Source organism: Otolemur garnettii, unplaced genomic scaffold (assembly GCF_000181295.1).
Source record: "Otolemur garnettii isolate 467f Iridium unplaced genomic scaffold, OtoGar3 scaffold00043, whole genome shotgun sequence".
Taxonomy (NCBI): domain Eukaryota; kingdom Metazoa; phylum Chordata; class Mammalia; order Primates; family Galagidae; genus Otolemur; species Otolemur garnettii.
Window position 1 is genome coordinate 400,597 of NW_003852438.1, and position 13,986 is coordinate 414,582.

Here is a 13,986-nt window from a genome sequence, read left to right on the forward strand (position 1 = left end):
ATTTGTGTTCTGAAAGCTTCTTTAGTACAAAGTACTATTTTACAAAGCAGATAAACTTAGGAGCGTGTACCCTACAGTTCCAGTTGAAAATATGAACTACTTTCAACAAAATTTACATAAGTGATACACTAAGGGTAGATTCATAAGAGAGTAACTAGGTAAGTTAGGGGTATTGATGGATACTTTAGTTAATTTGGAAATTAATATGCTGTCCTGCCAAGTTTATTAGTAGACACAACTAAAGGATTAAATGGACTACTGGTTTGACTTTGAATATCATTTCTTGTTTTTTTTATCTTTATCATCAAATTGATAGTCATATATATATTCAGAATCTGTGATGCTCTCGGTTTGATTTTTTTTTCAGTTCAAAAGAAATAGAAAACTTCCAGTCAACTGAGTCTTTTGGTAGCCAGCAGATGAATCTCAGCATTGGTGATGACAGCACTGGTAGCTGGTCCAATTTAAGTTTTGAAGATGAACACCAAGATGAAAGCAGTAGTTTTCATCACCTAAGTGAAAGGTAACTAAAATTTTGCATATATTTGTATAATTTAGGTCCTTAGATTTTATGAATGAGCTGTCAATTTATGTTGAGTATTTAAAAATATAAATTTAAAAATCTACCATTATTTTCAAAATGTGTTTCTAGTGGTTTTTGACATTTATTAAATCTAGTGTAATAATTAGCTCAGCTAATTTTCTTCGGGTGTGCCAATAGTTAATCTGAAAAATATTGCTAATGTTTAATTTTATACCTTTTAGCTTTTCTTGAACTTCTGGTGAACTTTTGAGGAAAAGATTTTCTCATTTTACAGAGAGTGTTTTTTCTTTTCTTTAAAGGATAGGAAAAAGAACAGTTATCTGTAAAATGCATCAAAATAGCCCTGTAGTTTTCCTGATATTAGTTAAAATAGCACCTTTTTGGAAGAGGGAGGGTCCTTGTGTGGAACAAAATGAGCAGGAGCATTCATACTTCAGTGATTGAAAAATACATAAATCTAAGTAAGCCATTATAAAATACAGTTTTGATAACAGAAGGCATTTATTGCAGTTTTTCTTAGTTAACTTTGTTCATAACAATGGTCTTTGAAACATTAATTAGTGAATTAGGATACAGTTGTTTCTTATTTTCTTATCTCTGCCTAAAGGCATTCCTGACCTCTAAAATGCTACAAAATCTTTATCCACATTAACTGATAATTAGAAATAATAAATATCCTCCATAGCTGAGCCTAGAGAGAGGAAAGGGTTTTCAGCATACTCCCAGTTTCTGGCATGTGTTGTAAGGAGCCTGTGAAGCATCTGTTGGAGAATGCCCTTAGATTGGGAATGGCACTCCAAGAGGAGGCCGGAAGGTGATTGTGGGGGGGGGAGAGGGAAGGAAATGGCTTTTACCCCTTAGAACACGTCATCCCAGAGTATTTTGTTTGATGCTTAGATTAACCAGTAAGTGTTGGTATTTCTATAAAATATTTATTTTGTCATAGTTTCTTATAATGCTATACAAACTACTAATTTTTCTTAAAGTCTAAGTATAAAAAGGCAATGTTTAAAACTGGTAGAAACAAGTGGGACAGTGTCACAACAGAGAGGCTTATGCTGGCCCTTTTTGGCCCTTTTCCCTAACTTTATCTAGAATAGAATATTAACATTTAATTTCTTCTCTCATCTTTGAGAAACATGGTCTTTAGGATTTCAGTGGGGGAGTGATGTCATTGCTTAGGAGATCCTGGCGTTTAGATGGGAGCACTACGGGCAGAGGATTGTGGCAGGGAGAGGATTTGTAGCTATTTGAACAGTTCTACATACAATGTTATTAAATTTGATGAGAAAAGGAGGCATCAGTTTCTGTCATTGGTTCTGTCCTTAGCATTATTTTATTAGTAATAGAGAATAGTCATATTTGAAATAAGGCTGAAAACATAATCCCATTAACAGAAGAAAGGTTAAAAATGACCAAAAGTATTTAGCTGAGGCTAAATTAATTACATTGAATCTGGGAAAGTGCATTTAGATTCATAAAATTATTAGAATTCAGGTGGGGAGGCATCCTGGCTGAAGAACATTTTGTGATAAAAAGGCCTAATGATGCTGTGTAGATATGAACGTTCAGGAACACAGAAAAAGATGGTAATACTCAGCCAAGGCTGGGAGTGTGCTTGCTGCATACATAATTTCTAGGGCCTCACCTTCAAAAATTAAGATGCATTGGGTCAGTGGAGGGTCCTGAGATTCTGTATGCTTGGTAAGCACTTCACATGATGTTGGCGCATGTGTTTCAGAGACCATGCTTAAAGATATTATTGCTTTACCCATTGTGTCTTTTGATGACAGTTGCTATAAGTACTGTTCTTTTCTGGTACAGAGGTTAAGGTAGGAGAAAAAGACTTTGGCAATTTGGAAACCCGTTACACTGTCATGAGTAGGAAGTTAAGAAGAGGGCAATAACTAAAAACGTAGTAACTTTAGATTTTCACAGGTGTTTAGGAGGATTATATAATCAGTTGATCAGAAAGAGAACTGGTCTGTATGAATCCCCTGAATATTTCAGGTAGTTGGTGACTCTTAGAAGTTATGAATTAGTTTAAGAGATGGGCTAGGCTTTTAGAGTTTTGGGACAATTTTTATGGGATGTATCAGAATTGATGCTAGTTTTCATATGACTGCAAGCCATAGTAAAGAATTGTAGTACTTGACTACCACTAGTTTGAAGGCATAAGTTCACTTATTGAAACAGAAAATATGAAAAGACAATAAAGAAAATGATGAAAGCAGACAGTTTTTCAAGAATGAAATAAGATATTAAGTGAAGGAATTAGCTTCTTGTACTTCATGTATTGGGTTAATATAGGGTGATTAGATTTCCTGATGTACTCAGGATAGTCCAGTTTACTTCTGCTGCTCTGATGTAATTATTAGTGGAGGCTTCTTTCACTTTCAGAAATGTCTTGGTCAGATGAACAATTTATGAGGTTTGACAATTAAGTTCACAAACTCATCTTAGAAAAATTGCTACATACCTCATTGCTGAATATCACTGTGGTAACCTTCAAAGTACTCCCCTTGGGAAGCTACTCCAACACCAGTGTCTAGTTTACCCTCAAAGCAGTCTTGGAACTCTTTCTCTGGAATGACAATAAGCTGTCATTGTACAAGGCCTGACAATTAAGTTCACAGACTTGCCACCATGCGCTTACATTGGCAGCACTGTACAAACAACTTGATAAGGTTTTATAACCTTTGTATATTAGTGTCTCTCAGCTGTATTAGTGTTGACCTGTGGTGGTGTCTTGCTAAGTTGTGTTTGTTACTGTTGTTGCATGTTTTTGTGTGCTATACAATGACAGCTCTGATGGTCATTCCAGAAAAAGAGTTTCAAAATTCCTTTGAAGGGTGAACTGGGCACTGGCTTTAGTGCATAACTTCCCAAGGGAAGTACTTCAAAGGTAATCATGGTGATATTAAGTAATGCGGTATGTAGCATTTTTTTCTAGGATTAGTTCATGAACTTGATTGCCATACCTTGCATTTGGTAACTTTAGTTAGAAGTAGTATTTTATAACTAATTGACTTAAAATCTGACTCATTTTAAGGTACAAAAGGGGAGGGAAATGAGCTTTAGTCAGAGGGAATTTGAATTTTTAGTCTTTCCATTGCTAAGCTGTTCATGTTCAAGTAATATTTAGGTGATAAATGTTTATTAATTACTTGGAGGAGTACTTGTCATGGGTAGAGTTTTAATTTTGTAATATTGTTCTTTGTTAAAATAATCATTCTGTTAACTGAAGTACTGTGTTTGAGATCGTTAATGTTATTTCTCTTTGAGTCACAGCTATCTCTTCATTTTTAATATTTTCTTATTTTTAGTTTGTCTGACAACACCAAGTGGGCTAAACTTTGGTTGTTTTAATGACTTTAAAATAAGGCTATATGTGTTTCAACATAGGTTGAAAAGACTCTGGTCACTTTTAACTTTTCTTCTTTAACACATATGGTTCGTGACAGTTTGATAGTGTTAGAGTAAATATGGATATGTAAATTATTTGTGATTGCTTGGAAGCTGTTTAGAACTTTAAATAATTATCTTTTTTTTTTTTTGGTAATCATGTCAACACTTACGAATATAAAATGATTTTATGTGAATTCAGTTTTTAGACTGAATTAAAGTAGACCAAAATTTGGTTTCTGTAAATACATACAAAATTACATTTTGTAATTGCATAACCTAATATTAGGAAATATAGCTGCTTATCACTGCGAACTAATGTGCTTACTAATGATTTTAATAATTAAGAATGATTAGAATTTTTAAAAATTGCATGTTGAAGATATTATTCTTAAAAGTTGAATTTAATTTTGTTTCTGAACACAGTTGCTTTTTTAAAAAATTGCTTTGCTGAAGTTTCAGAATATAGTTGTTTTCTTTTGATCAGGTAGTATAAGAAGTATATCTGTGTATGGCATTAGTGACTGGCCAACTACACAAGGATAATGCTTAATTAAATCTTGATTATTCTAGCTTTATTCTGAAGAAAATACATGTTTTTATAAAAACTTTAAACTAGAGTGTTCACATTTTACAAATTATATCCCAGTGTCTGCCATAAGACATTAATTTCATCGTGAAACGTCTTACTTCACATTCATTTGCTATCCTACAACTCATTGTTTTCTTAATCTAGAAAATAAATGCAAGTTTAGAATAATTTTCATGATCTATTGAGAACAACAACAAAACAACCCCACCAAAATCTCTGAATTTGCTATGTACCTTTTTAGAGTAGGAGTGAAGGTTTCTCTACCTTCATGGGAGCTCCACTCCATTGTGGCAGCTTCAGAACATCTACCATTATCAAGGACAGGAGCTGTTCCAAAGAAAACAAAGGTCATCTTACTATTCATTTTCTAGTTCAGCTCTGTTCTTTTCTTCCTCTGGCAGTAATGGTAACAGCAGTAGCTGGAGCAGTCTTGGTTTAGAAGGAGATTTGTATGAGGACAATTTATCCTTTCCAACATCAGACAGGTTGGTCCAGTCTAGAGACTTGAAAACGGATGGGTCTTTCATCACTAATGCATGATGTCATATTCTTAAAAGAATGTGGGTTACAGTGCCAGTGTATATCAACCTGCTTTTCTCTTGTATTTTGACATGATTCTGCTTGATGAATTTACATCTAATGAAAAATTCAACTGTGCTAAGATATGACTGACCTCTAATTGCAAACTGTGTTACTGTTATGCATGTGTTGCTCCGCTTGCTGTTTTCCATTCTACCAATTATTTCATTTAAGAGCTTGCTTCCTACAGGATTTCTATTGTTTTGTTTTGTTTTGTTATGTAGTTTTACTTTATACATAAGAAACATGTAGGAAAACTGTGTTTTTAGTGTGTTAAAAGTATACATAAATGGCATCAGCCAAAGCATCACTAAATAATTATTCAAGGCATTCTTTGATATCCAAATGTATTATCTAAAATCAAATTAGTAGACTATTTCAGCTTTAAATTATTTTAAATTAAATTTTATTATGAAATTACTTGGCTCTGTATATCATGGTAAGGAAGGATTTCTTGGTTTTTATAACTTTAGACATCATTTGCAATTCAGATTTTAACATGAAATGATGTGAGAAGCAAAGCTTCCCTTTTTTATTGTCATTTCTCCGTTTTCTAAATGTCATATGTCACATTGTAACATTCATTCCTTACTACATTTTTTTGGAATTGTTTTTGATACCATTATTAATTAGTTTTTTTACTACTATTTTATTCAACAAGTGATGGAGCAGATGATGATAAAGATGAAGAGCATGATGAGGACAATGTAGAAGGTAATTGATGCTTCGTTTTTCAAAGTATGTTTTTTTGTCTAGGGTTCCCTAAAAACGTCTTTATAGTTTGTTTTGTGCATTTTTATCAGATAGGTCCTGAGCTATTTGTATAAAACATTGCAAATCAGGATATTTTTCAACTAGTTTTTCTTATCCAATTTTAGGTACTTCATTGAGCAGTTTGTATTTGATTGCTACAGTAATGAAAGACAGAAATACTTTGAAAAAATTACCTATTTGACAGATTTATCATGATCTCTCTACATAATTATCTTTTTCAAAATGTAAAATAAAATCCTTACTCATGTTATAAGATATAATTTATTATAATTATGGCATAGTATTGTCATAGTATTTTCCTTTCAAACTGGTTAACTTTAAGAAGTAGGGGTTTTTTTTTGTTTTTTTTTTTTTGAGTCAGAGGCTCAAGCTATCCCTCTGGGTAGAGTACAGTGGCATCACAGCTCACAGCAACCTCCAACTCCTGTGTTCAAGTGAGTCTCCTGCATCAGCTTCCCAAGTAGCTGGGACCACAGGTGCCCACCACAGTGCCTGGTTATTTTTTGGTTGCAGCTGTCATTTGTTGTTTTGGCAGGCCTGGGCTGGATTCCAGCCCGCCACCTTAGGTGTATGTGGCTGGTGCCTTAGCCACTTGAACCACAGGCGCTGAGCCAAGATTAGGGTTTTATGTTAAATTTATGTGAACCACTAAGTAAAAACAAAAAGCTGTTTTTAAATCAATTCTTCCTTTCCCCAATTCCAATCCTACACACATGCATGCATGTATTTGAAGAAAATATTTAAGTCTTCTTTTAATAAACATAATTCTCAATATGTAAATACTAGCTATCATTGATCACAGAGTTCTGGACCATGGTTTATAATCCTTAATCCATGTATTGGAATATCTGAATCAATCTAGAAACTTCTCATTGAAGCCATTTTTTTTTTTTTTTTTTTTTTTGGAGACGAGAGCCTCAAGCTGTCCCCCAGGGTAGAGTGTTGTGGCATCACACCGCAAACCTCCAACTCCTGGGCTCAAGTGAGTCTCCTGCCTCAGCCTCCCAAGTAGCTGGGACCACAGGTGCCTGCCACAACGCCCTGCTATTTTTGGTTGCAGCTGTCATTGTTGTTTGACGGGCTTGGGCTGGATTCGAACCTGCCACCTTGGGTGTATGTGGCTGGTGCCTTAGCCACTTGAGCCACAGGCACTGAGCCTGAAGCCGTTTTTATTGTATTCAGATGGTTGTGTTTTTCCAAAAAACATTTTTTCTTAATTATGAAAATACCAATAATATCTTCTACATAGTGGCATGTATAAATACAAAAATATTTATGCTCTTTGAGATGTTTTTGAACTAGTGAATTTTTTTATTATTGTTTCTTTAGAAGGGGGCAACTGAGAAAATTGCTAAAAAGAATTTCTTGAAATATACTTTATGACACCTGAGCTTTCAGAATCTCATAACCAGAATCTACAAAAAACTCAAGCAAATCCACAAGAAAAGAGCAAATAACTCAGTTAAGCACTGGGCAAGAGACATGAACAGAACGTTCTCTTGAGAAGACAGATGAATAGCCTACAAACCTATGAAAAAATACTCATCATCCCTTATCATTAGAGAAATGCAAATCAAAACCACCTTGAGACATCACTTAACCCTAGTGAGAATAGCCCACATCACAGAGTCCCAAAGCTGCATATGCTGGTGTATGTAGAAAAGCGAACAGTTATGTACTCTTGGTGGGATTGAAAAATATTTCAGCCTTGTTGGAAAGCAGTATGGAGAATCCTCAAGGATCTAAAAGTAGACCTTCTATTTAATCCCCTAATCCCATTACTAGGTTATCTACCCGGAAGAAAATAAATCATTTTACTATAAGGACTTTTGCACTTGAGTGTTTATAACCACATAGTTGACAGTAGCAAAGATGAGGAACAACCCAAGAATGGATTAATAAATTCAGCGACGAAAAAGATGGAGACTTTACATCTTTTGTATTTACCTGGATGGATTTAGAGAACATTCTCCTGAGTAAAGTATCTCAAGAGTAGAAAAGCAAACATTCCTCAATACTAATTTGAAACTGGTAGATGAATAACTATAGGCCCACACAAGTGAAGAACAATTAAATTCAAGAAGAGCGGAGGAGGGAATGGGGGAGGGGGGTTGGTAAACTCTCACCTAAGGGGTACAATGTAGGGGTTTATGGCATACCATCTGGGTGAAGGACTTAATTACAACAAGGGCTTTACCTAACAGAGGTAAACAATGTAATCTAATTGTATGTACCCTTATATTAATCCAAAATTTTTTAAAAAGACAAACCACAAAGCTTGTAACAGAAATGCAGGTAGGGAATGACAATCAGGAACAGTCAGTGATACAGCCTGTAAAGCTCACAGGTATATACGCTAATGCTTACGTGAAGAAACTTCCAGATACATAAGAAACTTAGTGGTTACGGGTAGCACTGGTAGGCCTAAGACTTTTCACTGCATTCCTTCATACTGTTTGGATTTTTTGAACCATGTGAATATAACATATATGAAGAGAAAAAGGCTTAGAACAATACCTCCTAGGATGAAGGAGCTGTACAAGTGTTTCTTGCTATTTAAGGTTTTTATTGTGTGTTTCACTTTTATTTTGTAATGATAGCTTTCTTCTCTACTTGTGAGCCATAATTGGACACAAATAATGTATAGTATTTGAATTCAGTACCGTAAAATAACATTTTACATTTTTCCTGTTGAAAAAGATGATCAAAGTTATTCCTTTATTTTAGCATTATTTTGCTCTTTAAAAAATGTTTTAGTTGGTGTTATGGTGTGGTTAAGAAAAGATTTTTTTCTAGCATTTATTGAAATGCTAATTTATTTTAATAGAAAATATTTTTATGTATTTGGCAGCCAGAGTATTAAAAGTTGGATTGATGAGTGTCACTTCATATTGTTTACATTAGGTTTGAAGCAAGATGGAAAGACTCTGCTGGTTACAAATATTGACCTGGAGCCATGCACAGTAGACCCCCAGCTAAGAATTATTCTTCAGTGGCTTGTTGCCTCTGAGGCTGAAGTTGCAGAACTTTATTTTCATGATTCTGCAAAGAAGGAGTTTATACTAGTAAGTACCTACCTTACAGAGCAGTTATGAGGCAACATTAAAAATTTCTTGTTCTTGTCATGTGATGGATCTGATAAGATGTCTCTTCAGCTTAGTGCTTAGGCTGTAGAGTCCAACAGTTTGGGTTCATTGGTTAGCTCTGCCACTCTGGCACTGTAACCTGGGCCAAATTAATCAGTCTGTCTCAGTTCTCCTAGCTGCTTCATGGAAATGAATATAGAATCTACCTTATAGCGGTTTGTGAAGTTTAATACTGAAAAAAAAAAAATGCCTAGTCTGGTACCTGGCAGACACTAAATTCTCAAAAGTAGATGCCATCATTAATGATGAGCATTGCATGTGTGCTTTATGAAAAGATTGTTATTCTCTGTATTTAATCATTTCATAATTATACCTGATAATTAATGTCTCTGATAATTCAGTTCTATTCCTATGAGAAGCTGGCACAATCAAAAGCCAATAACAGTTTAAATAAGTTACCTTTATTGAGTGCTTACCATGTACCAAGTGTATCATTAGTTGAGACATTCAGTTCATAGTCTTACGGGTTTTGCCCCATAGTTCTCTTTGTCAGAACTTTGGCTTAATTTTATCATAGGGTTTACAATAGTTTGGTGAATAACCAATCCAGGTTGACCTGTAATAACCAAAAGGAGGCTTGGTGCCTGTAGCTCAGCGGCTAGGGCGCCAGCAATATACACTGGAGCTGGGGGGTTCAAACCAAGCCCAGGCCTGCCAAACAACAATGACAACTACAACCAAAAAATAGCCAGGCATTGTGGTCAGCACCTGTACTGAGGGAGACTGAGGCAAGAAAATAGCTTAAGCCCAAGAGTTTGAGGTTGCTGTCAGCTGTGACGGCATGGCACTCTACCAAGGGTGACATAGTGAGACTCTGTCAAAAAAACAAAACAAAATAAAAAAACCCAAAAAGGAACAATCAAATTACTCTTACTTTCAGGTTCAGAATTTATGAAGATTTTGTTGAAAGAAATACATGAAAAACACATTATATAAAAACTTTTTGTTTTGTGTTTTATCATTTATTTTTACTTAGACTTTCTAGAAGTTTCCAATTTAAGTTTCTGTTTGGGGGCAGAAATCAAAAATAGGACAGAAAGGAATGCTCCTAAAATGAATTGCCATGCGGAAAGAATGGGTAGGGAGTTAGAACTAACTTTAGGGGGTCATTTAGTCTTGTATAAACTGAGGGTCAAGGAAGGCCTTAGGTAGAGCTGAGAGAGATGATACCAAAGTATGTAAACCTCTTCATGTAACCAAGCCCAGGGGACCTTGGCCTGATGATGGAGTAAAAAGGGATACTGGCTCGGCTCCTATGGCTCAATTGGCTAAGGCGCCAGCCACATACACCTAAGGTGGCGAATTCGAATCCAGCCTGGGCCTGCCAAAATGACAATGATGGCTGCAACCAAAAAATAGCCAGGCGTTGTGGAGGGCGCCTGTGGTCCCAGCTACTTGGGAGGCTGAGGCAGGGGACTCGCTTGAGCCCAGGAGTTGGAGGTTGCTGTGAGCTGTGATACTACAGCACTCCTACCCAGGGGGATAGCTTGAGGCTCTGTCTCAAAAAAAAAAAAAGGATGCTTACTTATGGATGGACAATGCCTGCTTATGGCTGTGGCTTATTCTAGCCAAACAGCTAATTTTGAATAATGACATTGACCTTGTCTGGTTAAAATCCCAGATAGCTAGAAAGTTATGAAGCAGCTAAGAGGCAAGGGCATAATAGTTTTAGTGATAATGATGATAATAGAAATACTTTATGTCTTTCTAGGTAATACACTATTCTGCTACTTTCAGTATTAACTAGAACAAACACTATTAGCATAAGTATAACTAAAAGGTGAGAGATAATTGTATAGGCACAAGAAAGTATAAAAATATGCAAGAAAAAAGTGAAAAAAATGGAGAAGAAAAAATGGGTCAAAATTCAGAACTTTTGTGTTTCAAAAGATACCATCAAGAATTTGAAATGACAACCCACATTATAGGAGAAAATATTTGCAAATTATATTTCTAATCAGGGAGTTGTACCTAGTATATATAAAGAACTCTACAATATAGTAATAAAAACACAAATAATTCAGTTTAAAATAGACAAAGTATCTGAATAGATGTTTCTCCCGAGATGATTTATAAATGGCAAACAAGCATGTGAAAAGATGCTTGACCTAATTAGCAATTAGGAAAATGCAAATCAAGCCCTATGAGGTACTTTGATGCTCACTAGGATGGCTGTAATCAGAAATACAGATAATAGCAAGTGTTGGCAAGGATGCAGAGACATTGGATCCTTCATATATTTACTAGTGAAAATGTAAACTGGCACAGCTGCTTTGGAAAACATTCTGCAAGCTAACTTAGCATGTCCATGCAAGAGAAATGAAGACATATTTCCACTCAGAAACTTGTGCACAAATAAATGTCCATCTGGCAACATTATTCACAGTGGAAATGATTCCCCATCATTCACAGGCGAACACCCTAGCCTAGATGATCATCTACTGACATGAGTGAGTAGGTAAAATTTAGCATATCTGTCATTACTGAGTGATAAGGTACTGATACCTGCCACACCTTGGAACAACCTTGAAATGATTATGCTGAGTGTAAGAAGCTGGTCATAAAAGACCACACATGTGTTTTATGATTCCATTTCTATGAAATGTCCAAAATAGGCAAAGCCGTAGAGACCAAAGGTAGATTGAGTGGTTGCCTAGAGTTGAGGAGGTTGCAGAGAATGGGGAATGATTTCTCAGGGGAAGGGCTTTCCTTTTGGTGTAATGAAAATTGTTCTAATACTGATTCTGGTGATAGTTGCAGTCAACGTGGGGAATATACTAAAAACCATTGACCAGTACACATTTCATGAATTGTATGATATGTGAATTATATCTCAAGAAAACTATTTTTTAAAAGGTTAAACATTTATATTACAAAAATTAATGATTTTTCTTTATAGTTTAACTTACTGATCTTTTAAAACTTAAGAAATTTTATAGAACTTAATAGAAAAAAATTGAGTCAAAGCATGTTCTGATTGGTGACAGTAAAATTGATATAAACTTGTATTTATTTACTTTTTTGGTATTCTTTTTTGTTGAAACATTAACATTTTTTAACTTTGAAAGCCATGTTTCCGTTGAGGCTAGAGTGTGTATTCCAGAAAAAAACCACACTATATGTTGTGGAAGGAAAATCCACATCCTTTTATTAAACTTGACGTTGTCTTTATTATTTTATGTTCCTAATTGAGGGTGTGGCAGATGTGTTTAGTTAGGTGAAGAATTTCCTGTAGAAATTTAGTCTCTGCACTCCCACACAGACTGTCTGCTTGGTGAGGTTTGTGGAGTTCTGTCTCCAGCAATCCCAAAGTGTCATTCTGTGGAGGAGATGTTTTTATAAAGGGCAGGAAAGGAAAACGTTTAATTTGGGTAGAGAGGTGGTGGTTTAGCAGAGAAGACCTTGTTACAGCTAGGAAATGATAGTTAATTGTAGACACTGGGAATCTTAGTTTAATGTTAAAAATAAAAACGAAAACTTTATTGTTATAAAATTGGTTTTAGTTAATGCTTCATCTGTCTTTCTTTTTTAGCTTTCGAAAAGATTACAGGAAAAAGGGTGGAAAGTGGGAGACCTCCTGCAGTCTGTGCTTCAGTACTATGAAGTAATGGAAAAAACTTCCAGTGAGGAGCGATGCAAGTCACTGTTTGATTGGCTCTTGGAAAATGCATAGAGAGGAAGAAACAGATAAAGATGCTTAGGATAAAATTTGCATAGTGATTACTAACATTTTAAGTGAATTGGGAGGAAAGTAAATAGAGCTTTTTAGGCGCTTTGTGTCATCACACAGTGTATATAGTTCATACTTTTGTAATCTCTGTCAAAATATCATCCTCATGTATTCTACACATGTAGAATGTGTGTATTGCGGTAAGACCCTACAAAGGAGCGTTTGAAGGAAGGACTACCCATGAGGTGTTGGGGGCTTGTCTGACAGCATTCTTTTTGCATCCAAATTGTGCTGCTAGAAGTGGCTCTGAAGTGGCTAAGGATAGGTTCCAGTCATACAGTTATACTTTGGCTACTGTGCAAACAAATGACATATCATTAATAACTAGTCTGATATCAGAAAAATAAAATTGAGGCTAATTTTCTTTCTCATAGATTTTTTTGTCCTGTTTTTAAAAATTAGTTTTATTTTCATAGTATTTAGCTGTTGGTAGTCTTTTGATTTCCCCAAACTATTTAATTTCGTAGCAGACACATTAGTATTTTTGGTTTCTATGAACACTGTGATAGTTGCCCCATCTTTTCATCCGTATTTGCCAATGCTAACTGCTGAGGTGTATGTGTTTGTGTCTGGATTTGTGTGTGTGTAAAGGAGTACTTTCACCTGTTCCCTCTTTTATTTTGCTGTTTTCTTTGTTCAGAACCCCTGTTAACATTTAAAAAGGTGCTTTAAAATAAAATGTCTATAACGATTGTGCAGTAAGAATTTTTATTTGTCTTTTGGGCTATTTTGGGTTTCCCAACTTATCCTGTAAGTGAAATTCAAATTGGAAAATGTTTTGAAATTGTAAATATTATTGTTAATATGCATTTGGAGAAGCCCCCAAATTGTTTTCATTGTTGCATTTTTGAAAAACTCCACTTTACTAAGGATAAGTTTTTTTTCTAGAAAAAAATGGGATCTCCCCCCCCCCCCCCCCAGTTATAAAATGTATCTGCCCTATTTTATAAAGTTTTCTGCCATAACCTTCCTGGGCTTTATATTTCCTACTACTTAGTCTTTAGAAACTACAGCGTTGATGTGAATAATGGACCAAGCATGTATCTTGGTTTTGTATGTGTGGGTTGTGTGTACATTTTGGATTCTTCCACTGGTGGGTTTTGTATTCTAGGGTAAATCACCTTTCATGTGGAGCTTTGGTTTTGTCCTTCACATTTTCTTTTTTCTGAGCACTGGCTGGCTGTTGAAAGCTGTATAGAATATAGAAGACACAGCA

General features: G+C 35.2%; 1 protein-coding gene across 4 annotated transcripts in view; it reads left to right on the plus strand.

Moving 5' to 3' along the window:
* The window catches only part of AKAP11 (A-kinase anchoring protein 11), a 50,112-nt gene extending 36,661 nt beyond the window's left edge, over positions 1–13,451 (plus strand). For all 4 annotated transcript variants that reach the window (XM_023513684.1, XM_023513687.1, XM_023513686.1 and 1 more), the window contains 5 exons: positions 368–523; positions 4,943–5,026; positions 5,782–5,834; positions 8,799–8,959; positions 12,573–13,451. In XM_023513684.1, the coding sequence (XP_023369452.1) occupies positions 368–523; positions 4,943–5,026; positions 5,782–5,834; positions 8,799–8,959; positions 12,573–12,713 (595 nt within the window). In that variant the 3' untranslated portion in view covers positions 12,714–13,451. The remainder of the gene's footprint in view (positions 1–367; positions 524–4,942; positions 5,027–5,781; positions 5,835–8,798; positions 8,960–12,572) is intronic.
* The last annotated feature ends 535 nt before the right edge of the window (positions 13,452–13,986 follow it).